Below are 2258 nucleotides of genomic sequence, written 5' to 3'. Positions count from 1 at the left end.
TTCGACGTCCTTCGCATTCCAGCCAGATGGGAATGGTTTGTTAGTTACGATTTTCGACGGCTTGAACCTAGGAATCTCGGAGACGTCACCGTGGGCCTGTATAGACGTGTTCGCCGTGCTAGCGCCCGACTGAGACGACGAGGAGCGAGATGATGAGGAACTTGACGCGTCGGAGAGCGATGGATCAAGGGAGGAGGGCTGGGCACACCCGGGTGGCTGAGGACCGCCCTGCAGAGCAAGATAGGCCATCTGCTGCGTCCGGTTTGGCGACAGTGCAAAGGGTGATACGGTACGCTGACGCTTGCTAGGGCGAGAAGCTTCCGAGGACGAAGGAGGCGAGTTGAGAGATGAAACCGAGGACTGGCTGGGTGAGGAAGACATGGGCTCGGGAGTCGGCGATCTAGTACGCTTGACACGAGCTGGCTGCTTCAGCTTTGCGCGGATTTTTGAGCGGTCGGCGGAGAGGCCATGCCTGTAGGAAGGCGCCGTGTAATCCTTCACGCTGGGGCACCGAGTGACGCCGTTGATCCGAAAGACCAAGACGTCCTTGTGCTTGACGGTAAACCTGAAGGAAGAGACGACTGCCAGCCAGTCCTTCCTCCGTTTGTCCCAGACGTCAACGAGCGTGCGGTCGTCGATGTTCGGCAGCTGAGGAGCGCGCTTGGAGGCCGAGACGAGGTCGAAGTACGGCCAGTACGGGATGGCCGATTTTGTTTGGTGAGACGGCGCGTTCGATCCTTGAAGAGCGAGCTTGATGGGTGGGTCATCGTTCTGACGATCGATGAGCAAACGAGGAAATACGAAAAAAATATAGAAAATGAAACATACGGTGATAAAAACAATGACCTCAATTTCCTGGGTACTTTCCTCTGCGCGAGCGAGCTGCTCCTGCTCGTCTCGGTGGAGCAGACTCTGCTGGACGCTGGCATCGTTGGCCTTCGTCACCCAGTCGTCATTCAACTGAGTGGTGGGGGCCGAGCGTGCGCCAATGCGAGGCTGCCGTGAGTTAAGCTGCGAAGGGCGTGGTATAGAGGTCTGAGATGGAGGTGGCCTCGAGGGCTGAGAGAAAGAAGCAGTAGAGTGGGGCGTTGGCGAGTCAAGCAGCGGACCATCGAGGGCTGGAGAGTCGATTGAAGAGAATCCTAAGTCGGGGAAATTGACCGCAACCTCCGAAAGCACGGATAGGTCGTCGAATTGCGGGTTCAGACCCCACTCTTCATCTGTAAGCTCGGGAACTGACCACCGAGGTAGCGACAAAGACGGAGGGCGAGCCATAGGTCTGGACAACGCAGGAGCAGAGGGCGGGAGTGCAGATGACGAGGAAGAAGCGACTTGCGCAGCCAGAGTCGCCTTCTGAAGCTTGCCAGCGCTCTCAGGGTTATGGTCCTTGGCCGTCGAACACCCCATGTGGTCAGCAGCAATACAATGCTTTTTGCACATCGTCTTGGTGCAGCGTGAGTTCCGCTGGTTCGGCGCCGATTTGGTGCAGCCGCCTTCCCAAATACACTTGAGGGAACCGGCGACGAAGGGTCCAAGGGGGGGATAGGTACGGGAAGGAGGTACTGGCTGACTAGCAGCCGAAGTGGGAGGTGCCGATGGGGTACTTTGAGGAATAGAAAGAGCTGGTAGTGGGATAGTGGTAGCGGGAGAACGCGCGGGAGTAGATGAGGCGGGCGAGGATAGAGGAGTCCAAGAGTTGTCTGAGAGGAGCATGATATGCTCTGGGGCGTCATAGAGAGGATACCAATGCCAGAACTTCCTGAGCTTGTCGCCCCGTCCCAACGGATGAGCGTGGACATTCTCGCACTGGGTGAATTGTGAGCGATACAAACGCAGAATAAAATTAGAGAAACGTACGACGACGAAGTACCGGTTGATATGATCCACCCTACCGTTAGCGCACCGCCTGGGCTGCAGCGGTAGATGACACCAAGGGCAGTAAGGGACACCGTCGATCTCATAGGGCTCGTCCGACGAGCTAAAGTGGCTGCTACTCGACGTAGATGGGCCGCCTGAGGTAGACGGATGGCCCGATGTAGATGGGCAGCTCGACGTAGACGGAGAGCCCGAGGTAGTTGGACAGCCCGAGGTAGTAGAATGGCCGCCTGGGCACATGTTTGCTGCGACGAGGGGAATAAAGAAAATAGAGAAAGCGAGGGAGCGAGACGAAGAGGGATTCTGGGGAGATAACGCTTTTTATTGGGGACGATAATCTACTACAGAAGGAATTCTACAGCCCTAATGGCGAAGGAATACTT

The 2258-nt window shown here is 56.6% G+C and overlaps 1 protein-coding gene across 1 annotated transcript; it reads right to left on the bottom strand.

The window, feature by feature from the left end:
* Positions 1–48: 48 nt before the first annotated feature.
* CONPUDRAFT_160784 (uncharacterized protein) lies at positions 49–2115 on the bottom strand (the record flags this gene model as incomplete). The annotated part of the gene is made up of 3 exons (XM_007777906.1): positions 49–771; positions 829–1806; positions 1858–2115. Coding segments are annotated over 3 exons (1959 nt in total), but the record flags the coding sequence as incomplete, so codon positions are not given.
* Between the last annotated feature and the right edge of the window lie 143 nt (positions 2116–2258).

The sequence above is a fragment of the Coniophora puteana genome (genome assembly GCF_000271625.1).
Source record: "Coniophora puteana RWD-64-598 SS2 unplaced genomic scaffold CONPUscaffold_182, whole genome shotgun sequence".
Taxonomy (NCBI): Eukaryota; Fungi; Basidiomycota; class Agaricomycetes; order Boletales; family Coniophoraceae; genus Coniophora; species Coniophora puteana.
Note: the sequence above shows the minus strand (reverse complement) of the source record. Positions and strands in the feature narration are given on the sequence as shown.